Below are 26,371 nucleotides of genomic sequence, written 5' to 3'. Positions count from 1 at the left end.
ATTATGTGCTCTGACTAAGATCATGCAGAACCTCTTTTTCGATATTTTTTTAATGTTAAAATTGCCAAAAAATAGTGATAAATCAGTGATGCTCAGTGCAACTTTGAAGTCCAACACATTCTCCCCAAGCCATGTGTATGCACTGGAAAAAGTGGCGAAGAAGTTTCATGTAAATGGGGTTCAACTCAAAAACCAACATCATTGCACTGATAAATCTGTCTCAATCTATGTTTAAGGGGTTGTCCATTTTAGAAAACCCACTTTCATACACCCTATTATGAAACCCTGAGCTAATAGAGTCGCCATCTGTTCAGGATCCTCCTTGCTTGACCACAACAAAGAATGGTTGGAAAGACTGTCTCTATGGAGGACCTGTCCATTCCTGCATAACACAGACAACCCATTTATGTGAATGGACACTATGTAATGCTTAATTTACCCTGTGGTGGCGCTGCAGGGTAATTGAACACCTATTGCTAGGTTTCCCCAATCTTGTCACTGGGGTCCTGGCAGTAAGACCTTCTGTGATCAACTTGTTAACAAACTAGTCTAAGGGTCCATTCAGATGGGCGTATATCCAGCCTGTGTGTTGCCCATGTATCTCACAGACCGTACATGGACCCATTATAGCCAATTAGGCTATCCATATGAGCAAGTAGGAATGTTATATCCACTGGCCGCACCACTCCGATAACATGGATGTGCATCCATGTCCTGTCCAATGGGAGTTGCTCCGGAGAATTGTGATTGTTCTTCTGCTGCAAGGACTCGTATGCCATGTGATTTACATGCGGGGGTGATGTGGTTTTCAAGTATTTTACTGTTGGACCCAAATGCAAATTTTGGTTTTTTTTCACGCATGTGAAAAATGGAAGTGAATCTAATACAAATTGAGCTTTTTTTTATCTGAAGAAGACATTATAGATGCAGGAAAAGCCCTGTGAAAACAGGTGAAACAATCAGTTTTTCATGGACCCACACCATACTTGCCCGTATCAATCCAGTTAGGGCTCACTCACACGGGTGTATTGTCATTGCGTATTACACTTGTATTTTTCACATTCGTAATATGCAGTGCTAAAAGCCCATTAATTTTATTGGGACACGTACGCCTGCGTTCTTTTCACGCATGTGTTACACGCGTGAAAAAAATGCAGTATGTCCTATTTTGATGCGTATTATGCACCAATATAAGCTATGGGGATATAACATACACAGCGCATTTGCTGTGTACTGTGTATTATACGTGTGAAAATTACGCACGTAAAGCGCAATGACAAAACGCCTGCGTGAGTGAGCCCTTACAGTTAAGCTTATCTGAGCTCCCACAATGCAGCGCTCTCAGGGGACAGAACAATAATGGAATTCTGAAAGCAGCTTTAGACCTGATTTCAAAAATAAACATCTTAAATAGAGATGAGCGAATCTACTCGTTTCGAGTATTTATTCGATCGAGCATCGCGATTTTCGAGTACTTCAGTACTCCGGTGCAAAGATTCGGGGGGCGGGGGGAGGTGTGGGGGGTAGCAGCGGGGAACAGGGGGGAGCTCTCTCTCTCCCTCTCCCCCCCCCCCCCCCACTCCTCGCTGCAACCCCCCTCTCACCCACGGCGCCCCCCGAATCTTTTCGCCCGAGTACGGAAGTACTCGAAAATCGTGGTGCTCGGGCGAAAAAGGGGCGTGGCCGAGTAGGTTCGCTTATCTCTAATCTTAAACGTTAAAATCCATACAAGATCAGTGAGGCCGGTTTCACATCTGTGTCGGAACCTCCAGCACTTTTTCTTCCATCCAAAAGCCGGGCAGCTGGGCAGAAAGCGGGTTGGACCCCATTATAGTCAGTGGGGTCTGCCCGGCACTGTTCAGTTCCAGCTAGAGACTGAATAATTTGGCACAGGGATTCCCCTTTCCTGCTCCCCAGATGGAGCAGGAGTGTGGAATCCCAGACATAGATGTCAAAACCCCCTAAAGCTAAGTACGTACATTACCTACTTTCACATTACTGTAAAAGCTCCCTAATGCTAAGTATGTACATTACCTACTTTCACATTACTGTAAATGTCCCCTAATGCTAAGTAAAGATAGATTTCATCTGCGGAATAATGTAAATTATGAAATTCCCCTTTAAATATGTAGTAGCTTTTAATACTCTTCCCATTATAAGTAGTGTGTGAAGACACGGTTTTTTTTTCACAAGGCTGTGATGCGTTCAGAAGAGAGGAAGACACACCTCTCACGAAACCTCAAGAATCTCATCAGCAAACTAAAAGCAGCAGGCTGGGAAAGGGTTAAGCTCTTAAGCCAACCAAGTGTGCCTTCCAGTAATGTGATCTGCAGAAAAGTTACTGGCTGCACACACCAAAACTTCAAGCATCAGTCTGCATCTGGCAAATCATTGGGCTGAGTACTCAGAAGCAGGATGATCTTCAGCCATACATGTACCATGGAGAGACATCAGCAGACCCAAGGCAGAGAAGAGACCCTTGTCTGCAAGGCATGATCCTTCAAGCTTCTGCATCAAGCTCGACAAGACTGAAGAATGTCTGCAAAGCAGGTATGGGCAGACTAATCAAGAAGCAGCCTGCCATGGCACGCGAAAAGCTCCAGGTTTCTTAGCTCCGAGAATATTGCATTAGCTGCTTCTTCCCTGTTGATGCATTTTCTGGAGATCTGGTTCTTGCCGCCATGCTATGCAGACCTTTATCATCTATCTCACAGCCATAGAAGACAAGGGGGCAAGAGGGTTTCTAAACTCAGTGAAGTGCAACCCATCACAACCTCAACCATGGAGTGCCTGTTTAGGAGGAGGAGAGTGCTCAAAACCTGCATAACTCTCTCTCTAGTTTTTGCCACCCTGGTGACCATTCATGAATTAAAGCTGGTTGAGGTAGGGACCAAGGGAAGCCTGGCATTCCATACCAGAATCATGCATGAGTGGTTACAACTAGACAATAGATCTTCCAGAAGGAACAGCAAAGGAACCACTAGCAATTCTGCTCCTGGAGGGGGAGATATCTCAGTAGGGTTGAGTTTGCCTCCACCAAGGTGGGATGTTAATGAGAGTAAATGTCCTGAGAACACTGGTCTGAGAAGACAACCTTGGTTCAAACATGTGGATCCTAGATTCCAACAATTCATCCTGCACAGGGACTGCAGGTATTTCCCACTGCTGCTTAACCACCCTGAGAAATGTCAGGGAGGTGTCCACCTACTCATAGTGGTGAAGTCTATTATTGAGCAGCATGATCGAAGAGAAGCAGTAAGGAAGACATGGGGAATGGAGAAAGAAGTAGATGGGAAAAAAATCAAGACACTGTTTCTTCTTGGAACTACATCCATAGGAAAAGACCACAGGAACCTCCAGAAACTTATTGAGCAGGAGAACCAGATCTATGGGGACATTCTTCAATGGGATTTCATGGACACTTTCTTTAACTTGACTCTTAAAGAAGTCAACTTCTTAAAATGGTTTCACATCTATTGCCCAAATGTTGAGTTTATTTTTAAAGGTGATGATGATATTTTTGTGAACACTGAAAATGTATTAGAGTTCTTGGCCTTCAAAAAGGAAGACCCTCTACTGTCAAGTTTATTTGTAGGAGATATTATTTCTAGAGCAGTTCCGATTAGGAATAAGCAAAGTAAATATTACATCCCCAAAGAGCTGTACGACAAACCCTATCCAGTCTATGCTGGGGGAGGAGGCTTTCTAATGGCATCGGCTCTAGCCAGAAATCTGTTTGTAGCTTCTGAAAAGATCCAGTTGTTTCCAATTGACGATGTGTTTTTGGGATTGTGCCTTAAGGCCATAGGTGTGGAGCCCAAGTTGCATCCTGGATTTAGGACATTCGGAATTAGCAAAAAGAGATCAAGTGCAATGAACAGAGACCCTTGTTTCTATAAGAGCTTGCTGGTTGTCCACAAGTTGAGCTCAGAAGAACTCCTTAAAATGTGGAATATTGTCCATGATGAAAAAATTGTCTGTAGTAAAAGGGTTAATATTTAAAAGACAAACAGCACAACTAGACCATCCATTCGTGCAGGTGATACAACTGGCCTAGAGCGGGAAACAAATATGGTTTTATTTTCATATAAATTGTTTACATTTTTCTAAATTAATGTGGCAAATTTCCTATTTGTTCCACTTTTGCTTTCCTGCTGGTTCGGAAATAATGTCAGAAGATTACACTTATTGCACTTTATATAATAAAAAATGGTAACAAATCAATCATTTCTGGATATTGTTGTGCAATTAAATCTACGATACCCTGGGCAGAAGCATAATAATAATATTTAAAAATGTCAAAAATTAAAAAAAACTGAATACAAAATTCACCTATTCCTGTATATTTCCTGTAAAGCATCTAAAATCATTAAAAAAAAAATCAAATATATATTTTTAATCTATTTACAGCCCCAAAAATGATGTATAGAAAATTATAAGGAGCTGTTAGATTTTTTTTTTTTGTAAATTAAGGGTACATGTACAGGGCATTAAAAACCTTATGCCTGAGATTCCTGGGGCGCGACTCGCATCGGGCACTTCTCGGACATCCTGTCTGTGTGCTGTCCGATGTGCTGAACACTGCCCATTGACACATGTTATTCTCGGCCCAAGAATTGGACATGCTGCAATTTCTTTAACTCGGACGAACAGTACAGAATAACCCATGTTCACGTTAGGGGGTGCTTCTTCAATTCAATTTTCGGACCGATTCTTTTTGGTCCGAAAGTCGGACGGTAAACACGTCTGTGTGCGAGTACCCTCAAATACTACATAATCTCAGCATTTTAACATTTAAGAACATTTCCTAGCTGATGGTAACCATTGCCTTGAATCGCAAAACAGTAAGAAAACTTTAGGTTAGCAGCGATCGTTCATGCTGGACATATAAGAATTTACCAAACTGATTAATGGCCGATCATTTTTGAATTACAAAAAAATGACATTTTTTGGCGCTAATATTTTGTAAAAATGTTATAGATAAGGTGTTTGCCATAACAGACAATAGAAATGTGATTATTTAACAAATTGTCATGTGGAAACGATGACGAAAATGTTATTTCAGGAGTGTATAAGTAGGCTGACCTGCTATCATCAGACCGCAAAAGACACAGTTGTAGCTAGAGGATTATATAGATCAGAGGAGCAACAGGAAGGCATATGGACCAGTATAGACCAAAACGTGCAGAGAAGCAGCAGGAGGGTATATGGACCAATATAGGGCCAGATGTTCAGAGGAGCAGCAGGTGGGTATATGGACCAATATAGGGCCAGGCGTTCAGAGGAGCAGCAGGAGGGTATATAGAACAAAAGTTTAGAGAAGCTGCAGGAAGGTATATGGGCCTATGTAGTCCCAATAGTGCAGAGGAGCTGCAGGACGGTATATGGACATGTATATAGGCAGACGTTCAGAGGAGCAGCAGGAGGGTATATAGAACAAAAGTTCAGAGAAGCTGCAGGAAGGTATGTGGACCTATATAGTCTCAATAGTACAGAGGAGCTGCAGGACGGTATATAGAGCTATATAGGACCAGACGTTCAGAGGAGTAGTAGGAGGGTATATTGACCTATATAGACCCCAAATTGCAGATAAACAAAGTGAATATACATAGCAGTATTAAAAAAAAGCAATTTCTGACATTTATCAGTTTATTGGAAAGCTGGGTGATTATTACAGTTCCTAGCAGGATTGTCACCCAAACGTCTGAACAGAAAATACAGTGATTGGTTCTGTGATTTGCCCTTTCGGACTTTTGGTTGAAATCCGTTATGGTAGCCATATTGGTTGTCTGCAGGCTTCCCCAGAAATGGATACAATATGTTCAAATTTTCTTTTTTTCTTAGGGGAGGGGGGTGGTGGTGGATTAATTTCAGGGTGATAAACTAGTTACATTTCCCAAAGTTTGACTGCCGCTGTGTAAATGAGAGCGCGTGTTCCAGGTGAGGTTAAAATCATGAGAAAATGTGACCCAGGCACAAATAATTGCACAGTTCAGGCGTGGCGGATAGTGATGTGATGATTTGTAGCTGCTCTGTATTTGTACAGTATCTACACACAGCAGAGCTGAAGTTGTCATTCATCATGATCCCTGGTTACAAAGGGGTTAATAGACGTAATCCTTCTGATTTCAGTGCTTATCCCTGTTGTGATATATATACTGCTAGTTTGTTGCTGATTCAGTGATATGTAAATAGTACTGAGTAAATATATAAAGGGTTAGTTTGTCAGATGTCGGAGTGGCTTTATGGGTTGTAGCAGTGCTCAGTGTGTGTCTGTAGTACAGCTGAAACTGTCAGATGTAGCAGTGCTGAGTTTGTCAGATGCATCATTTGTGAGTTTATTGCAGTAGCAGAGTTGGGTTTGTCAGATGTAGCAGAGCTGAGTTTATCAAGTAGCAGGACAGAATACAGCTAATAGAAAACCTCACTGTAGCTTGCAGCGCTTCTACAATATATGGTTTTATAATAGAGCTGCAGCTAAAGCGGCTACATTATCTTATTCCACAGTTACCACAATGCACAGCTGAAGCAAAATGCTGGATGACAACCTCAGCTCTGCTGTGTGTGTAGATACTGTCATAGATACTATGCAAATACAGAGCAGCTATAAATTGTCACATCACTATCCGCCACGCCTCAACTGTGCAATTATTTATACATGGATCACACTTTCTCATGATTTCGACCATAGCTATAAAAAGCGCTCATTTACACAGTGGCAGTCAAACTATGAGATATTTAACCAGTTTTACCACCCTGACCGCCCGTTACCACCAACTCCACAACAAAGAAAAATTGCTTCATATTGTGTTTACCCATTTCTGTGCTGTCTATTTCTGGGAAAGCTTGCAGACAACCAATATGGCTGCCATAACAAGTTTCACTCAAATGTCTCGCAGTCCAGGTGACAATTCCGATAGGAACTGTAATAATCACCCAGCTTTCTAATGAATTGGTAAAACTGAGAAATTCTTTTATACTGCTCTGTATAGACCCTTAGCTTATCTGCATTTTTTGGCTCTACATAGGTCCATATACCCTCCTGTGGCTCCTCTGCACTTTTGGCTCTATATAGGTCCACATTCCCTTCTGCTGCTCCAATGCAATTTTGGCTCTATATAGGTCCATATACCCTCCTGCTGCTCCAACGCACGCTTGGCTCTATGTAGGTCCATATACCCTCCTGTGGGTCCTCTGCACTTTTGGCTCTATATAGGTCCATATGGCCTCCTGTGGCTCCTCTGCATGTTTGGCTCTATATAGGTCCATATGCCCTCCTGTGGCTCCTCTGCACTTTTGGCTCTATATAGGTCCATATACCCTCCTGCTGTTCCAACGCAATTTTGGCTCCATATAAATCCACATACCCTTTTGCTGCTCCAATGCACGTTTGGTTCTATATAGGACTATATACCCTCCTGCTGCTCCTCTGCAACTTTGGCTCTATATAGGTCCATATACCCTCCTGTGGCTCCTCTGCACTTTTGGCTCTAGATAGGTCCATATACCCTCCTGCTGCTCCAATGCACTTTTGGCTCTATATAGTTGCACATACTCTCCTGCTGCTCCAATGAAGGTTTGGCTCTATATAGGTGCATATAGCCTCCTGCTGCTCCTATGTACTTTTGGCTCTATGTAGGTCCATATACCCTCCTGCTGCTCCTCTGCACTTTTGGCTCTATGTAGGTCCATATACCCTCCTGCTGCTGCAATGCACTTTTGGCTCTATATAGGTCCATATACACTCCTGTGGCTGCTCTGCACTTTTGGCTCTTTATGGGTCCACATACCCTCCTGCGGCTCCTCTGTACTTTTGGCCCTAGATAGATCTATATACCCCTCTGCTGCTCCTCTGTACTTTTGGCTCTCTATAGGTCCATATACCCTCTTGCTGCTCCAATGCACTTTTGTCTCTATATAGGTCTATCTACCCTCCTGCTGCTCCGCTGTACTTTTGGCTCTATATAGATCCATATACCCTACTGCTGCTCCTCTGTACCTTTGGTCATATATAGGTCCATATACTCTCCTGCTGCTCCAATGCACTTTTGGTTCAATATAGGTCTATATACCCTTCTACTGCTTTTCTGTACTTTTGGCTCTATATAGGTCCATATACCCTCCTGCTGCTCCTCTGTACCTTTGGCTCTATATAGGTCTATATACCCTCCTGCTGCTCCTCTGTACCTTTGGCTCTATATAGGTCTATATACCCTCCTGCTGCTCCTCTGTACCTTTGGCTCTATATAGGTCTATATACCCTCCTGCTGCTCCTCTGTACCTTTGGCTCTATATAGGTCTATATACCCTCCTGCTGCTCTTCTGTACTTTTGGGTCTATATAGGTCTATATACCCTCCTGCTGCTCCTCTGACCTATATAATACTCAAGCTAGAACTGTGTCGTTTCAAAGGTTGATGCCAATTTCACAAGGGCGTTCATTTGCACCAAATATAAACCACTGCGAAATGTGTGCTACATATGTGCTGCCTAACTGCGATGTAACAGCGACGCAGCTTCCATACAGCAGCCTTCGAACCGGGCTCACACGAGCGAATAGTAATTTCAGATTCTGACAGCGATTGACCCGCGGTAATACGCAGAGCTATCCAATGCATTGAATTACACAGTTATGCTCACATTAGGTGGTCGGAATTGTGTAATCCACTCGTGGAAAGCAGAACGCATGTTCTATTTTACCGCGGAGTCCGTGACATCGATCCCATTGTGCTCTATGGTCACGGATATACCCACAGCCCATGTGCAATTACATTGTATACGGGCTGCGGGTACCCGTGTCATCGCTAAGTGACGGCACGGGAAATATAAACAACTAAAAAAAGGTGTACTGCGAATGACCGCCGGTGTGAGTACGCCTGTTATATGCAGTACATTACGCGGCCGTATGCAGGCCAATGGCCGGCCTCACAACTGGGATCCGCTGAGGGCCTGCGCAAGCAGATCCCGTATACGGTTGTGTGAGTCCGGAATCTTTAGCTGATGGAGGAGACAGACAAAATATGTGTTGGGGTGACGTACGCGCAGTGTGATGTGATGCAGGATGGTGATGACAGCATGGGTGCGCAGGGCGGTATAAGTGCAAGTTTTCAGGTTTGGGGATGTTCATATTTTTATTTTATTTTTTTTACAATAGTTTTTTTTGTCATCTTTCCACTTATATGTAGTGTGCAGGGAGGACGTGCGCTGTGTGTTTCCTGCATTTTTATATATATGAATCAAAGGTTACAGTAATCTAAGGGCCCATTTAGACGGCCATAATCTCTGTCCGTTTTCAGTATCTATTTTTTTACTGACGGACAACACACGGACCCATGCAATTAAACTGGAGTATTGAGACTTGTGTTTTTTTACATGGACCGATGTTGTGGGTAAAACAAAATCACAGTGTGTCCCGTTTTGGCCCTTATTCACCCAAATTTGGCCCCAAATCAGCCCACTAGCCCAGTTTCGAGCGTATTGTAACGTGTCCATAATACTGATCCGTAATACGGAGGCAATACAGATGACATTACAACCATATGTCTTCAGTGGTGCGAACACACGTTAGCATCAGTGTTCACGGCGTGTCTTAGTGCACTCTGTGGTATTGGGCCTCATGGCGTGTTTGCGAGTGTGAAAAACAGGTGACACTTAGATGCAACACGATGTCAATAAAACGTACATACATAGCTAAAAACCTATATAACATGCAGTAAAAATGGTGTGTTTTTCATGGACCGAAGTTGTATAAGTCCATGTAAATGAGCGCGAAGGAGAGCAGCCCATTAGGTCACTGTTACCGGCGCTCGGCATATCTATCGGGATTTAGATAATTACTCGTAAATGGGGTTGTCCCACCATTAAATATCATATTCAATGCATAGGTCATAAAAATGATTAATATTTGCCATTTCCTTGTCCAATGTGAAGAGTTCTGACATTTACTTTTATAGTATGCCATCAACTGGTCTTCAACGTGTAGATCAACATATACATCCACCTAATGGGCCAAGTGCTGGTGCCACGTCGGGAAAGATCAGAGCCTCACCATGTTTATGCCAGCATAGCGGAGACCCCTTCTACAGGAAAGGGCTCTTTCACACGGGCGCTGCGATTTTCAGGTGCCCATGTCATGGCCAAAAATCGCATAAACAGGAGACAGTATCTCCCGTTTTCATGCACATTCAGACGGCCGGGTGCGACGTATATACGGCGCAGCCCGGAATACCGTCGGCCGGGGGGGCGGATAGTTCAGCTCTGCTAGACTTCCTCCTCCTCTCTGCCCCTTGCCAGCTGCAGGCAAAGGGAGGGGGCAGGACCTTAGCAAAGCTAGTGCGCTAAACTCCCTTCCCCTCTGCGCCAAGGGGAGGGGGCGTGAGCTTAGTAGAGTTAGTCGTGCTAAACTCCCTCCCCCTCCCTCCTCAGCCTATGGGAGCAGGAGAGACTTTAGCAATGCAAGCTGCTGCTAAACTCCCTACCCCTTCCCTTTCCTGGCCGCTCTCATAGGCTCCCATAGGAGTCTATGGGAACGGCTGCCATATTTCCGTAAAAAATATGACAAGTCCTATCTTTTCCGGCCGGCGTAAAAGCAATCGTCTGGAATGCCCACCATATGCGCTATCTTTTACAGAAGGCTGATGTTTTATGAGAAAATCGCCCATCTGAACAAATGTATTGCAATACGATGCTTCAGATGGTCGCGATTTTCGGCTGGTGTTTTATTGCGGCAAAATCGCTGCGATGGAACGCTCATGTGAAACTAGCCTAAGAGTGGACTTTATTGTCAGCTATCAGAGGGAAACAAGACGAATTCTGTCCTGAGCCAACCAAAGCAGCACAGAATAAGGCCGGCTTCATGTGGGTGTATTTGCGCATGCACAATTTTTGCATGTATTTTCTAGGCGAATTTCGGTCACACGAAAGAAAACCCCAGCATGCTCTATTTTCCTGAGCATTTTTGCACCCAATATCCTATAGAAGTCAATGGTGATGTGCAAATGTGTGCAAAATAGAGAATCATGAAACACTGGAAAAAGAACACATCCTGAACTCCTTAGACTAATTAGCCATTTCAATGGCTGGAGGCATCAGTGCTTTTCCTTGTGGCACATGCAAATGTACATGCCGTGTATGTGCAAATAAGCAATGTTCATTCCGCAAAAACGCCACGTTCATGCGCATGCAAATACGCATATGGTCGTGTGAATCTGACCTAATGGCAGCAGCAAAGGGGTTAAATGGAACCAAAGAACGGTGAAAAAGTATTTTCAATGGTGACAGATTTCCTTTTAAGCTAACAGGAGGAATTATGAAAAACTTTAAAAAAAAAAACAACTTATAAATCCCTCTCTGCTCCAGCACCGCCTCTGCAGTGCTGATTTTACTGAGGCTGGACTCAGCAGTCACATGAGGCGTGAGGTATATCATCGCTGCAGGAAAATCAACAAAGATTGGCGGGGATCACCAGAGCGGGGGGGGAGGACCGACAAGGGATTTATTTTAATTTTTAAATCACATTGCTTCTCCTTAGCTTAATTGTTTCAAACCTTTGAAAACCTCTTTAATACCCTCTCGGCATTTTAATAAATTGTGGCACTAGAATGGAAGATGATGATGACACAGCTGTCAGATTCATTATCTGTTCTACATGAATTGTTCATTACTGTCATACATTTACACTTATTGAAATAATTATTTTACTAATAAAATAGAAATGTGAAAATAGTTTTGCACACAACCGTACAAAACAACATTACACTTTAGACTGTTCTGTAAAGAAATAGTGATGTCACAGTACAGGGTAATACACACAGTGATCTCACAGTATAGGAATAGTATGCACGGTGATGTCACAATACAGGGATAATACACACGGTGATGTTACAGTACAGGGGTAATACACACAGTGATGTCACAGTGCAGGAATAATACACACGGTGATGTCACAGTACAGGAATAATAGATGTGGTGATGTCACAGTACAGGGATAATACACACAGTGATGTCATAGTACAGGAATACTAAATGTGGTGATGTCACAGTACAGGGATAATACACACAGTGATGTCATAGTACAGGAATACTAGATGTGGTGATGTCACAGTACAGGGATAATACATGTGTGATGTCACAGTACAGGGATAATACACACAGTGATGTCATAGTACAGGAATAATAGATGTGGTGATGTCACAGTACAGGGATAATACATGTGGTGATGTCACAGTACAGGGATAATACACACAGTGATGTCATAGTACAGGAATAATAGATGTGGTGATGTCACAGTACAGGGATAATACATGTGGTGATGTCACAGTACATGGATAATACACACAGTGATGTCATAGTACAGGGATAATACACGTGGTGATGTCACAGTACAGGGATAATACACGTGGTGATGTCACAGTACAGAGATAATACATGCGGTGATATCACAGTACAGGGATAATACACACGGTGATATCACAATACAGGGATAATAAACTCAGTGATGTCACAGTGCAGGGATTATAACATTGTAATGCCACAGTACAAGATTAATAAATACAATGGGGCAAATTGATCAAATAGTCTAAAAGAAACACTGTCATTGTTGCCAAGAATAAGCAATCACATCGTAGGTTTCGTTTTCCATGAACACTATAAGAAATGAAAGCTGTGCTTAGTTGTGTGGAGCACAAAGTCAGATTCATAATAATAAAAGGTCTGGACTTGAACCCAAAGACTCCTGTCCGCAGGCACTAGTGCTTCTGGTCTTGCTAAATGGCTTCTTGTCGAAGTTCTGGACTTCAGTTCCAGACTTTACTTCCTGATTGCAATTAAAATTAAGGCAGTACTCCGAGGATCCAAAAACAATAACCAAGAAGAAAAGCTCCCAAGGGAGGCGACCCAGCTTGTGTGAACAGCCTATCCTATGAAGGGACAGTTGTCACACCCTGGTGCAGGTGGACATTGAAGTTGTATTACTGTCTGTTTGCAGGAACCCCTTGTTCCGGCATGGTGAAACTCACTTCGGTTGAGTAGAATAAAGCCAGAGCAAGTAAAAAAGAAAGTCCCCTCGCCCCATAGGTTCAGTAAAGCCAAACACTGATGTAGTTATAGATAATGTCAAATGATGGTAGCATTTGCGCATCCTGAACCCACCTAAAATCCAGATGTGCCTTGACCTGATCAGCGATGTGGAAATAAGATCACAATTTCAGGGCTAACCATTTTATTACTGAATCGATACTGCAGATGGATGTGCAACGCGTTTCAAAGGTTATACCTGCTTTATCAAGCACAGATAGTTAGGGGATAAGAACTCTCCTCTTAAAGCATTCATGTGTTCTTTCCTGCAAAGATGGCGGTGCAGGGGGAGTGGTTATGTTTACTCGCCAAAACAATTGTTTTGGTGCGTATTCTGCCACGGGTCCATGCATGTGTGGATGCCGGAAGTGTTTGCATGGGGTTTTAAAAACATGCGCTCCAGCAAGTGGATGTGTGAAAGTGACTGTCTCTGCATGCCATTTAATACAGAAGCATGCGTTCCACTGACCGGATATGCGATATAACGATACTCTTCAGACAGGGGATAATAAGTGTCAAAGGAGTTCTTGCACATGTAGAACAATTTACATAATAAAATCATTAATAAATTAAAATCAAGAACGTAAGTGCGAGCATCAGTTGGCTGTATAACTACATCAGTGTATGGTTTTGCTGGAGCCTTTTTTTCTTTACTGACTCTGCCTTTATTGTTTCCTGATTAGCCCCACCCTTGGACTTCCTATAAGAGCCAGGCCCTTTTACTTCCTCCTTGTCAGATGATGGTTTTTTTTGTCTTAGTTTTGTGCCCTTGCATCGCCCATTGTTTTTAATGGGGCCGGTGGCAGCATCGCACCACGTGCGAGGTGCATGTGATGTGATGCAGGGTTTCCCTATTGAAAATAATGGGAGAAACTCCATGATCCTCCCACATGGTAGAGGGTCGCTAATTCCCTGAAGTGATGCGAGGCGATTTTGGTATAAAAAATACCTCTCATCCACGGGGGAATCAGGCCGTGATTCACATGTCGCACTCGCCCGTGTGAAGTTGGCCGCACTCCTATGAAAACACTGCTGTGTAAAATTGTGTGCCAAACTCTGACCGATTATTGACCATGCTTTGTCTAATTTCTCTATTGCTGATACCGGTGTACCAAACCTTCCCTTTTTACAGACCGTGGCCTGTTACAGTCGAGAACTGTTAGGGCCTCTTTCCACTGGTGAGGAAATCGCATGTTTTTCGTGTGATGCAAGCGTGAGTGAAAACGCATGATTATGCAGCCAATAAATTCAATTATTTCATTCTCATTTGCGATGTGTTAAAAAAATTGCAGCATGTCCATTCTGTTTGCAATATTGCCCATTGTTTTCAATGGGGCCGGCGGTAGCAGTGCTGTCCCCATTGAAAGCAATGGGAGAGGATCGCTGTCACAGCCGCAGCAGGGGATAACTTGGAAATGAAACCCCTGGATGCTGTCACATCCAGGGGCTTCACCTTGTTGTCAATGAGGCCGGTGACCTGATTGAAAACATAGGGAGAAGATCACGTTCCTCTGCTACTGATGGGACAGGGGATTTCTTCATCCCCACGGGGAGTCCCCTCATTACTGAACACTGTGACAGCAGTCTCATCCTCCATATTCACCAGAGCTCGCTCTGTGCAAATGTTTTTACGTGTTCTTTGAGCATTAGGCCCCCTACACAGGGGCGGAAATTTCGTGGTGGGATTTTACACAGAATCTCTGCCCGTGGCTGCTGCCATAGGATTGCATTAGAAAACGCAATCCTAGGCAGACAGACGCGATTTGTCCGTGTGAAATCACACACGGAAAACAAATCGTGGCATGTTCTATTTCTGTACGGGTCTCGCAGAGGCCTGCGCAGAAATGTCAGTGGTGACGAGCCAGCTCCTCTCTGCGCATGCGCCAGCAGCCGGCACACAGCACAAAGAGGAGACGCCGGGAGCGGGCGAGCCGCAAGGCTGTGCAGGGGCACGGGTCCGCATTCCGCTGCGAGAATTCTCACAGCGGGATTCGACCCGGCCATCTGCAGGCGGCCTTAGAAAATGAAAAAAAAATTCACTGAGGTGCAGTGTGGGAACGGGAGAGCAGGTGGGTATAAAAATTTATATATACCTCGACTCTCAGTCCCCTTCTGAACCGCACAATAGGGCCCCCTGTCCACGGGCATTGCGGGAGCCGCCACCCGGGAGCAGGAGCTGCCGCCGAATCTCCGCCGGTCAGCCCTATCTGATAGATAGGCTGACCGCGGAGAATCAGTGCAATTTGCAGCATGCTGCGAATTGCCCGCCGCGAGCGGAGAATCACAGCGGACAGTGTGCCGGCGGTTTCCTTAGCAGTGCTATGGAAAGCTTCAGTGGGCATGATTCGCCAGCGGTTTACTGCCGGCAAAATCCCACCCGTGGACAGGCACCCTAACTTAGTTTATAGTGCTGTGCTGAGGTGGCAGGTTCTCTTGTACACTTAAATGCTGGACAAATAGGGCAATGGCCCTGACAAGAGTAGCCCTGTACAGGTACCCCACCATTATATTTCCCTAATACAGTCCTGTCCCTGCAACGCGTTTCTATTAGAGATGAGCGAACACCAAAATGTTCGGGTGTTCGTTATTCGGAACGAACTTCCCGCGATGCTCGAGGGTTCGTTTCGAACAACGAACCCCATTGAAGTCAATGGGCGACCAGAGCATTTTTGTATTTCGCCGATGCTCGCTAAGGTTTTCATGTGTGAAAATCTGGGCAATTCAAGAAAGTGATGGGAATGACACAGAAACGGATAGGGCAGGCGAGGGGCTACATGTTGGGCTGCATCTCAAGTTCACAGGTCCCACTATTAAGCCACAATACCGGCAAGAGTGCCCCCCCCCCCCTCCCAACAACTTTTACTTCTGAAAAGCCCTCATTAGCATGGCATACCTTTGCTAAGCACCACACTACCTCCAACAAAGCACAATCACTGCCTGCATGACACTCCACTGACACTTCTCCTGGGTTACATGCTGCCCAACCGCACCCCCTCCCCCCCACAGCGCACACCAAAGTGTCCCTGGGCAGCCTTCAGCTGCCCTCATGCCACACCACGCTCATGTCTATTTAGAATTGCGTCTGCCATGACGAGGGACCGCAGGCACACACTGCAGAGGTTGGCACGGCTAGGCAGCGACCCTCTTTAAAAGTGGCGGAGCGATAGCCCACAATGCTGTACAGAAGCAATGAGAAATAGAATCCTGTGCCACCGCCATCAGGAGCTGCACACGTGGGCATAGCAATGGGGAACCTATGTGCCACACACTATTCATTCTGTCAAGGTGTCTGCATGCCCCAGTCAGACCGGGCTTTTTAATTCATAGACACAGGCAGGTACAACTCCCTATTGTGAAGTCCCTGTCGACCCACAGCATGGGTGGCTCCCTGGAACCCACCGGCGGTACACAGAAATATCCCATTGCATTGCCCAACACAGCTGAGGTAGTAATGTCGTGCTTAATGCAGGTGGGCTTCGGCCCACACTGCATGCCCCAGTCTGACTGGGGTTCTTTATAAGTGTACAGATGTAGTAAAAACTCCGTGTGCACCTACAGCATGGGTGGGTGCCAGGAAGCCACCGGCAGTACATAGAAATATCCCATTGCATTGCCCAACACAGCTGAGGTAGTAATGTTGTGCTTAACCCTTTCCAATCCAATTTGTATATGGTTTTCCTAGGGGGCTTACTCTTTTTCTGCCGTTATACAACGGCGCTATATGCTGGCTAAAGCCAGTACTGCATGAGCTGACACGTAGGATAGGCTCCGACAGCAGAGAGGCTGGCAATATACAGTAAGAGAACCCCGACGGACGTCTACCAACAACGGAGCTGTACAGCCTTAAACCCTAATGTCTTCACAGGTCACACAGTGGACTGGAAAGGGTTAATGCAGGTGGGTTTCGGCCCACACTGCATGCCCCAGTCAGACTGGGTTTCTTTATAAGTGGAAACAGATGCATTTATAATTCCCTGTGGACCCACAGCATGGGTGGGTGCCAGGAAGCCACCGGCGGTACATAGAAATATCCCATTGCATTGCCCAACACAGCTGAGGTAGTAATGTCGTGCGTAATACAGGTGGGCTTCGGCCCACACTGCATGCCCCAGTCTGACCGGGGTTCTTTACAAGTGGACACATGTAGGTTAAACTCCCTGTGGACCCACTGCCTGGGTGGGTGCCAGGAAGCCACCGGCGGTACATAGAAATATCCCATTGCATTGCCCAACACAGCTGAGGTAGTAATGTCGTGCGTAATACAGGTGGGCTTCGGCCAACACTGCATGCCCCAGTCAGACTGGGGTTCTTTAGAAGTGGACACATGTATTAAAAACTCCGTGTGCACCTACAGCATGGGTGGCTCCCTGGAACCCACCGGCGGTACATAAAAATATCCCATTGCATTGCCCAACACAGCTGAGGTAACGTCAGCTGTAATGCAGGTGGGCTAAAAATTAATTTGATTACACTGTAGGCGAGGGCCCACAAAAATTGCTGTATCAACAGTACTAATGTACATCCCAAAAATTGGCCATGGCCAGCCAAGAGGGCAGGTGAAACCCATTAATCGCTTTGGTTAATGTGGCTTAAGTGGTAACTAGGCCTGGAGGCAGCCCAGTGTAACGAAAAATTGGTTCAAGTTAAAGTTCCAACGCTTTTAAGCGCATTGAAACTTATAAAAATTGTTCAGAAAAATTATTTGAGTGAGCCTTGTGGCCCTAAGAAAAATTGCCCGTTCAGCGTGATTACGTGAGGTTTCAGGAGGAGGAGCAGGAGGGGGAGGAGGAATATTAGACACAGATTGATGAAGCAGAAATGTCCCCGTTTTGGATGGTGAGAGAGAACGTAGCTTCCATCCGCGGGTGCAGCCTACGTATTGCTTACGTATCGCTGCTGTCCGCTGGTGGAGAACAGAAGTCTGGCGAAATCCAGCCTTTGTTCATCTTGATGAGTGTTAGCCTGTCGGCACTGTCGGTTGACAAGCGGCTACGCTTATCTGTGATGATTCCCCCAGCCGCACTAAACACCCTCTCCGACAAGACGCTAGCCGCAGGACAAGCAAGCACCTCCAGGGCATACAGCGCGAGTTCAGGCCACGTGTCCAGCTTCGACACCCAGTAGTTGTAGGGGGCAGAGGCGTCACCAAGGATGGTCGTGCGATCCGCTACGTACTCCCTCACCATCCTTTTACAGTGCTCCCGCCGACTCAGCCGTGACTGGGGAGCGGTGACACAGTCTTGGTGGGGAGCCATAAAGCTGGCCAGGCCCTTAAAGACTGTTGCACTGCCTGGGATGTACATGCTGCTCGATCTACGCACATCCCCTGCTACCTTGCCCTCGGTACTGCGCCTTCTGCCACTAGCGCTGTCGGCTGGGAATTTTACCATCAGCTTGTCCGCAAGGGTCCTGTGGTATAGCAACACTCTCGAACCCCTTTCCTCTTCGGGAATCAGAGTGGGCAGGTTCTCCTTATACCGTGGATCGAGCAGTGTGTACACCCAGTAATCCGTCGTGGCCAGAATGCGTGCAACGCGAGGGTCACGAGAAAGTCATCCTAACATGAAGTCAGCCATGTGTGCCAGGGTACCTGTACGCAACACATGGCTGTCGTCACTAGGAAGATCACTTTCAGGATCCTCCTCCTCCTCCTCCTCCTCCTCCTCAGGCCATACACGCTGAAAGGATGACAGGCAATCAGCCGGTGTACCGTCAGCAGCGGCCCAAGCTGTCTCTTCCCCCTCCTCCTCATCCTCCTCATGCTCCTCCTCCTCCTGTACGCGCTGAGAAATAGACAGGAGGGTGCCCTGACTATCCAGCGGCATACTGTCTTCCCCCGCCCCCGTTTCCGAGCGCAAAGCAGCTGCCTTTATGGTTTGCAGGGAATTTCTCAAGATGCATAGCAGAGGAATGGTGACGCTAATGATTGTAGCATCGCCGCTCACCACCTGGGTAGACTCCTCAAAATTACCAAGGACATGGCAGATGTCTGCCAACCAGGCCCACTCTTCTGAAAGGAATTGAGGAGGCTGACTCCCACTGCGCCGCCCATGTTGGAGTTGGTATTCGACTATAGCTCTACGTTGTTCATAGAGCCTGGCCAACATGTGGAGCGTAGAGTTCCACCGTGTGGGCACGTCGCACAGCAGTCGGTGCACTGGCAGCTTAAAGTGATGTTGCAGGGTGCGCAGGGTGGCAGCGTCCGTGTGGGACTTGCGAAAATGTGCACAGAGCCGGCGCGCCTTTACGAGCAGGTCTGACAAGCGTGGGTAGCTTTTCAGAAAGCGCTGAACCACCAAATTAAAGACGTGGGCCAGGCATGGCACGTGCGTGAGGCTGCCGAGCTGCAGAGCCGCCACCAGATTACGGCCGTTGTCACACACGACCATGCCCGGTTGGAGGCTCAGCGGCGCAAGCCAGCGGTCGGTCTGCTGTGTCAGACCCTGCAGCAGTTCGTGGGCCGTGTGCCTCTTATCGCCTAAGCTGAGTAGTTTCAGCACGGCCTGCTGACGCTTGCCCACCGCTGTGCTGCCACACCGCGCGACACCGACTGCTGGCGACATGCTGCTGCTAACACATCTTGATTGCGAGACAGAGGAGGAGGAGGAGGAGGGTGCTTTAGTGGAGGAAGCATACACCTCCGCAGATACCACCACCGAGCTGGGGCCCGCAATTCTGGGGGTGGGTAGGACGTGAGCGGTCCCAGGCTCTGACTCTGTCCCAGCCTCCACTAAATTCACCCAATGTGCCGTCAGGGAGATGTAGTGGCCCTGCCCGCCTGTGCTTGTCCACGTGTCCGTAGTTAAGTGGACCGTGGCAGTAACCGCGTTGGTGAGGGCGCGTACAATGTTGCGGGAGACGTGGTCGTGCAGGGCTGGGACGGCACATCGGGAAAAGTAATGGCGACTGGGAACTGAGTAGCGCGGGGCCGCCGCCTCCATGATACTTTTGAAGGACTCCGTTTCCACAACCCTATACGGCAGCATCTCAAGGCTGATGAATTTTGCGATGCGGACGGTTAACGTTTGAGCGTGCGGGTGCGTGGCGGCGTACTTGCGCTTGCGCTCCAACAGTTGCGCAAGCGACGGCTGGACGGTGCGCTGAACTACACTGCTGGATGGGGCCGAGGACAGCGGAGGTGAGGGTGTGGGTGCAGGCCAGGAGACGGTAGTGCCTGTGTCCTAAGAGGGGGGTTGCATCTCAGTGGCAGGTTGGGGCACAGGGGGAGAGGCAGGGGTGCAAACCGGAGGCGCTGAACGGCCTTCGTCCCACCTTGCGGGGTGCTTGGCCATCATATGTCTGCGCATGGTGGTGGTGGTGAGGCTGTTGGTGTTGGCTCCCCGGCTGAGCTTTGCGCAACAAAGGTTGCACACCACTGTTCGTCGGTCGTCAGGCGTCTCTGTGAAAAACTGCCAGACCTTAGAGCACCTCGGCCTCTGCAGGGTGGCATGGCGCGAGGGGGCGCTTTGGGAAACACTTGGTGGATTATTCGGTCTGGCCCTGCCTCTACCCCTGGCCACCGCACTGCCTCTTGCAACCTGCCCTGCTGATGCCCTTGACTCCCCCTCTGAAGACCTGTCCTCCTGAGTAAGCGTTGCACACCAGGTGGGGTCAGTCACCTCATCGTCCTGCTGCTCTTCCTCCGAATCCTCTGTGCGCTGCTCCCTCGGACTTACTGCCCTTACTACTACCTCACTGCAAGACAACTGTGTCTGATCGTCATCGTCCTCCTCACCCACAGAAAGTTGTTGAGACAGTTGGCGGAAGTCCCCAGCCTCTTCCCCCGGACCCCGGGAACTTTCGAATGGTTGGGCATCAGTGACGATAAACTCCTCTGGTGGGAGAGGAACCGCTGCTGCCCAATCTAAGCAGGGGCCCGAGAACAGTTCCTGGGAGTGCTCCCGCTCCTGAGCAGGTGTTATTGTAGTGGAGTGAGGAGGCTGGGAGGAAGGAGGAGCAGCAGACAGAGGATTCGGATTGGCAGCAGTGGACGGCGCAGAACTGCGGGTAGACGATAGGTTGCTCGAAGCACTTTCTGCCATCCAGGACAGGACCTGCTCACACTGCTCATTTTCTAATAACCGTCTCCCGCGTGGACCCATTAATTGGGCGATGAATGTGGGGACGCCAGAAACGTGCCTCTCTCCTAATCGCGCAGCAGTCGGCTGCGACACACCTGGATCAGGAGCTTGGCCTGTGCCCACACCCTGACTTGGCCCTCCGCGTCCTCGGCCGCGTCCACGTCCTCTAGGCCTACCCCTACCCCTCAGCATGCTGTATTACCAGTGATTTGATTTCACAGGCAGGAAATAAATTGGCGCAAGACTGCAGGCCAAATATAATTTTTTCCCTTTTTTGAAAACGAAAGGCCCCACTGCCTCTAGTGAATGAATAATCTAAGTTTAATAACTGTGCTGTTTTCCTGCTAATGTGTCACAGAACGTGAGGGTAGCAGAGTTATTAACTGTGGCAGAGCAGGTATTTTTTTTCCCAATTAAGGAAAGCAAATGGCGAAGCCAGGAGTAAAACGTAGCTGGGTGCGTATGATTTTTAAAGGTGTCACACGCAGCCGACACGTGTCCACCGCCCTTAGGACGGACAGAGGCCGGACAAATAGAATTATTTTCCGTTTTTTGGCACCAAAAGGCAGCACTGCGTATATTCTATGAACATGAGAAGTTTAATAACTGTGCTGTGTCCCTGCTAATGTGTCACAGAACGTGAGGGTAGCAGAGTTATTAACTGTGGCAGAGCAGGTATTTTTTTTCCCAATTAAGGAAAGCAAATGGCGAAGCCAGGAGTAAAACGTAGCTGGGTGCGTATGATTTTTAAAGGTGTCACACGCAGCCGACACGTGTTCACCGCCCTTAGGACGGACAGAGGCCGGACAAATAGAATTATTTTCCGTTTTTTGGCACCAAAAGGCAGCACTGCGTATATTCTATGAACATGAGAAGTTTAATAACTGTGCTGTGTCCCTGCTAATGTGTCACAGAACGTGAGGGTAGCAGAGTTATTAACTGTGGCAGAGCAGGTATTTTTTTTCCCAATTAAGGAAAGCAAATGGCGAAGCCAGGAGTAAAACGTAGCTGGGTGCGTATGATTTTTAAAGGTGTCACACGCAGCCGACACGTGTCCACCGCCCTTAGGACGGACAGAGGCCGGACAAATAGAATTATTTTCCGTTTTTTGGCACCAAAAGGCAGCACTGCGTATATTCTATGAACATGAGAAGTTTAATAACTGTGCTGTGTCCCTGCTAATGTGTCACAGAACGTGAGGGTAGCAGAGTTATTAACTGTGGCAGAGCAGGTATTTTTTTTCCCAATTAAGGAAAGCAAATGGCGAAGCCAGGAGTAAAACGTAGCTGGGTGCGTATGATTTTTAAAGGTGTCACACGCAGCCGACACGTGTCCACCGGCGTTAGGACGGACAGAGGCCGGACAAATAGAATTATTTTCACTTGTTTTACAAGCAAAAGGCAGCACTGCGTATATTCAATGAATAATAACTGTGTTGTGGCCCTGCCTATACAATTCTTTCCCTGCAGTATCAATGGAGGGTGCAATGCTCTGCAGAAGCGATTTTGAGAAGCAAAAAAAAATGCAGCACAGCTAACAGCAGCCTGGACAGTACTGCACACGGATAAATATGGCCCTAGAAAGGACCGTTGAGGTTCTTGAAGGCTACACTCACTCCTAACACTCTCCCTGCCTATGCAGCACTTCTGTCCCTAATGCCAGGTGCAACGGTCTGCAGAGGCGATTTTGAGAAAAAAAAATTTGCCACTGCTAACAGCAGCCAACACACAGCTATCAGTGGCCCTAATAAGGACCTTTGGGGGGTCTTGAAGCCTACACTAACTACCAATTCTTTCCCTACAGCAGCTCCGGTACAAACAGCACTGTCCCTCATCTAAATCACACGGCATCTGAGGCGAACCGCGGGAGGGGCCGACTTTTATGTTCGGGTGACACCTGATCTTCCCAGCCACTCACAGCAGGGGGGTGGTATAGGGCTTGAACGTCACAGGGGGAAGTTGTAATGCCTTCCCTGTCTTTCAATTGGCCAGAAAAGCGCGCTAACGTCTCAGGGAAGGAAGTGAAAATAACCAGAACACCGCATGGTGTTCGTTACGAATAACGAACATCCCGAACACCCTAATATTCGCACGAATATCAAGCTCGGAAGAACACGTTCGCTCATCTCTAGTTTCTATCACAGAGTATTCTGGATGTCTTCCTCCTAGTCTTGTCCATGTAGGCAAGAACAAATCGCCTCGTAGATAACAACAGATTCCATGTTACAAGTACTAAAATCTCTGATATCAAACCTTTCCTCTATCTACGCTTGGATTTATTGCCATGCTTTCGGCATTTATATCCGAAACAGCCAGACAAGTTCTCTCTTCAGTACTTCTGATACTGTGAATCAAGGATTTTGCTTTATTTTTGCATCATTTGCAAGTTAAACCTATTATAATAAACGTTGGGTTGAACGATCCTGTGTTTTTCCAGTCCTTACTATCTTGATTGCAGGTGTATATTAGAAATGTGGATCCTATACCTCTCCTCTCATACTTGGAGGAAGGTGCATTGACAGGACCCGTCATCAAGCTGCCGCAGGCACGCTGAGGTTGTGACTGATCAGATGGGTGAGGGAAGCCGCAAGTCAATACAAGAGCACACTATCAGAAACAAACGAAGGACCGAAGCTGACCGGCAGGGAAGCAAGAGAGGTGAGTATTGTATTTTTATTTAACAGCATAAGAGTTATTACTTGCTAAGGGCATTTATTAACAATGAGGGCATTTTTACTGTGTGGAGGGCAGTTAAAGTACTTACTGTGTGGATCATAGTTACTATTTGGGGCACTATAGCTGGGGAGATTGTGTAGAGATGTGGAAAATGTAGGGAAATTGCTAGAAAAGCAAGGAGCAAAAGATGTCAGTGTGTCAAATTCTGCAGACACAAATTATGGCCCAGAGAAGTTGTCGTGGTGGTCTGCAACGGATAGAGAAGAAATGAGAAAGTGAAGGACTCCAGTCAGAGAGGATGTCAATTGTGATCCCTGGTTGTAATGGTACTATAATCGCTTTTATGGTCTACATAGCACCTGCTTACAGCTTACCACTGTACGGTTAGTGTTTGGGAGGTAATATTGGTCTTTGTGCATTTTTTTTCCTGAACATTATTTTTCAGGTTTTTTTCTTTTGTTTATATCGTATGTCCAAGCAGGGTTTGAACTATTAGGTGTCCAGCTGCCTTGCAACTCATTAACCCTCAGCAATTGGTGGGGTGAACGGATGGACATATGTCTTAAAGCTTGTGCCCCTGATCTTTTAGGGCTATGGAAGAACCACAGCCAGCAGACATGAAGAGAAGGGGGCAGCTGAACTTTTGCACCAAGGCCTATGAGCTTTTAGCTATGTCCCTGGATGATAAACAGCGTTGGCACAGTTCAAGGATAATAAACACAGTGATGTAACGGTACAAGGATAATGTGCAAGATCATGTCACAGTACAGGGATAGTAAGCACAGTGATGTCACAGTACATGGAAAGTATATACAGTGATGTCACAGTATAAGGATAATACACATGGGGATGTCACAGTACATGGATAATGTGCAAAGTCATGTCACAGTACAGGGATAGTCAGCACAGTGATGTCACAGTACATGGCTAATACACTTGGTGATGTTACAGTACAGGGATAGTTAGCACAGTGATGTAACTGTTTAGCAATAATACACAGTGATGTCACAATACAGAAGTAATAAATGCAGTGGTCACAGTATAGGAATAGTAACAGAGTGATGTCACAGTACAGGGATAATACACAAAGTAATGTGATAGTACAGGGACAATGCACAGTAATAGCACAGTACAGGGATGATAAACACAGTGATGTCACAGTATAAGGTTAGGGGGGTTTACACAGGACATCTATCACTTGAATAGTCACTAGAATGATTTTTGTTCACATATTCCTTTTCGCAGCCACTGAAGCGCACACCTCCCTGCAAAGTTATTGGCTAGTTGTTTAAAGACAAATGATTGCCTGTTTACACCAGATAATGATAGCGACTACTAGTGAATGAATTACCAATTGTCACCCTGCTGCTGGACGCGTTTACACGGAACAATTGTTGCATTCACTCAATCAAGAGACTGTTTGGATGATAGTTGTTCCGTGTGAAGCCAATTTCAATAAACAAAGTGATACCATTGTACAGGGACAATAATAGGGATGATGTCATAATACAGGGATAATGCTCACACTGAGTCCAGCGCCAGTATGGAGCGAACACCCACCGGGCCCGTACGGTGATAACGCACACACACCGATCAGCTCTAACATTAAAAGTACCTGCCTAATAACATGCAGAACCAAAACAGCTCTGACCCACGGAGGATTCCACTATGGACTCAACTAGGCTTCGAAGAGAACTTTTATGCGGGCAGATTATTTCTGCAGCACCCAGTGGAATTCGCCATGTGCAAAGATCTGCACCAAAATCTGCATGACAGAATTGCAAATTTGATGCATGGCGGCAAATTCCACAGTGGTGTTCAGGAAAAATCCACCTGTGTAAATGGTCCCTAAGGGAATCTGGTACTAAGATGTTAGCCGCATGTCAGAAAGGCTTCTTTATTTAGACTGTACTTAGACTTGCGATTTTCCTGCATGAGTTCTGTCTGATTGCGGGATGGACAGACGTTACACAGGAAAAGAACCCATTGATTTCAATGGGTTAATACCCAAGAGTGATTTTTCTCACTGACTGATATAATTTGAGATTGAGAAAAAGCAGCGTGCACTAATCTTCTGCGATTCTGCAGCATCGGTGCGTGTTCTTCTGCATGCATGCAAAACATACAGTAAAAAACGCTGTTGCCCATCACAGATATTCAATGCCCTATATGCATGCGCTCGTGTGACACAGGACTTAGGCTGCACTGCTGTGAGATTGAATAGTAGCAGTGAAAGCAGGTGAGGACGTGCCGTCATTGTCCCTAGCCAGGGACTGGGTGGGCTTCCCATACAATACATAGGTACTTATATAGCACTCAGTAAAGTGGAGTCTCGGTGGATTATAGCTCTCCGTTGTTCTCCCTCTAATGTACACTTTATATCCGATCCTGTGAATTACATCCTCCCATTCTCACAGGATGACTCAGGAAGCCTGTCATTTACAGATGTAAAAATACATGCCATCAAAAGAAGATTATGGTGTAATTGCTACATTCATCATTTATACGTACAAATTATCACCGAAAGTCTGCTAAGTCGCCG

General features: G+C 46.4%; 1 protein-coding gene across 1 annotated transcript; it reads left to right on the top strand.

Moving 5' to 3' along the window:
* Positions 1-2,206: 2,206 nt before the first annotated feature.
* On the top strand, positions 2,207-4,234 carry LOC136632427 (UDP-GlcNAc:betaGal beta-1,3-N-acetylglucosaminyltransferase 7-like). Its single transcript, XM_066607291.1, has one exon. The coding sequence runs from the start codon at positions 2,650-2,652 to the stop codon at positions 4,000-4,002; it is 1,353 nt and encodes a 450-aa protein (XP_066463388.1). The 5' UTR covers positions 2,207-2,649; the 3' UTR covers positions 4,003-4,234.
* Positions 4,235-26,371: the final 22,137 nt, after the last annotated feature.

Source organism: Eleutherodactylus coqui, chromosome 6 (assembly GCF_035609145.1).
Source record: "Eleutherodactylus coqui strain aEleCoq1 chromosome 6, aEleCoq1.hap1, whole genome shotgun sequence".
Lineage (NCBI taxonomy): Eukaryota > Metazoa > Chordata > Amphibia > Anura > Eleutherodactylidae > Eleutherodactylus > Eleutherodactylus coqui.
Note: the sequence above shows the minus strand (reverse complement) of the source record. Positions and strands in the feature narration are given on the sequence as shown.

Excerpts from the sequence above, each read along its gene's own strand:
- LOC136632427 (XM_066607291.1), top strand. The coding sequence starts at position 2,650 with ATGCATTTTCTGGAGATCTGGTTCTTGCCGCCATGCTATGCAGACCTT.